General features: G+C 34.3%; 1 protein-coding gene across 1 annotated transcript in view; it reads right to left on the reverse strand.

The window, feature by feature from the left end:
- LOC119585121 overlaps positions 1 to 1,220 on the reverse strand; it is a gene marked incomplete in the record, with an annotated part of 138,847 nt that overhangs the window by 3,330 nt on the left and 134,297 nt on the right. The window contains 2 exon segments of the mRNA XM_037933753.1: positions 122 to 296; positions 901 to 1,117. Coding sequence (XP_037789681.1) covers positions 122 to 296; positions 901 to 1,117 — 392 coding nt within the window.

Here is a 1,220-nt window from a genome sequence, read left to right on the forward strand (position 1 = left end):
TAAGTGCATATGTGTATCTTAATATGTCTGGACAGTCTTTGCTTTTTAGTGTATATAATTTACATGCTATGCTTTGGGTACAAATTACATTACCAATGCCTATGATACACTGATACATTACCTGCAAGCATTTTGGTGACTGCCTGAGCTACATTTACTTCACGCAAATACTCATAAGTGACTGCATGGTATAGTCTCACTGCAGCTGAATTGAGTACTGATATCCACACCCCATGGCCGGCTGACACCATGCATGACACCCCTCTCCCATTCTCTCCACCAACTACAAACGAATGCTGTGGATAGGAAAAAAATATTGGTAAGTTGGATGATTTCTTTATTTTGGATAAGTTTTAGATATCAATCCTTACATTTTTCTTGAACTGTATTGCATTCATACATGTAATAAAAAGCATTCCATCAATCTCATAAGATTAATTTAATCAGTTACATAATATAATAATGAGCAATCATATTACTAATTTTAATATTTTTTCTAATTATTTCCATAAACCTTTTTTTTCATACACTAAGAAATTCAGTTTATGACCTCTGTGTTAGTTTTTACTTTTTGGAAAAGTTTTCTATTCAGTATATGTAATGTACTTACCAGTAAAGACTTTTTTCTGCATTCAAACCATATTTAATTTTTTATACTAATAAGATTTATAATAATCCAGATAATTCTGGTGACCTTTCTCCATCTCTTCATATTAAATAGCTTCATCACTCCACAGAGGACAAATATTTGTTGTAGCATTAAAAAATATGAATTAAGTACGAGTGGCCTTTTTAACTTCTGATTTGCAACCATTTGTTGCTTTAATTATATATCACATAAAAATGACCAAATACAGTATACCCTAGGAATTACAGCCATAAAGAGTGCTCCCAACTCACCTCTACTTGGAGTGACCCTGTGTTGAGGACCCTGATAGTATTCATGGCTGCACACCACAGTTTCCCTGCAACTGCCATCATCTTAGTCACAGGTGCAGCAGCTGTGCTAATGCTCACTACCTGTCTGTCTGCTACATTCCATCCTCCAGATACATCTCTCCGATAGACAATAATGTCACCATTTGCTAAGGATGCAAAAACTCGAGTGTCGAGGTGTCTGTGAATTGAAAAAGGAATTACATATTTATTGTCGATATATATATTAGTATTGTAAATTCTAAGTGCTGAAACATCAACTGGCATTGTCACTTCCACAATAA

The sequence above is a fragment of the Penaeus monodon genome, chromosome 19 (assembly GCF_015228065.2).
Source record: "Penaeus monodon isolate SGIC_2016 chromosome 19, NSTDA_Pmon_1, whole genome shotgun sequence".
Lineage (NCBI taxonomy): Eukaryota > Metazoa > Arthropoda > Malacostraca > Decapoda > Penaeidae > Penaeus > Penaeus monodon.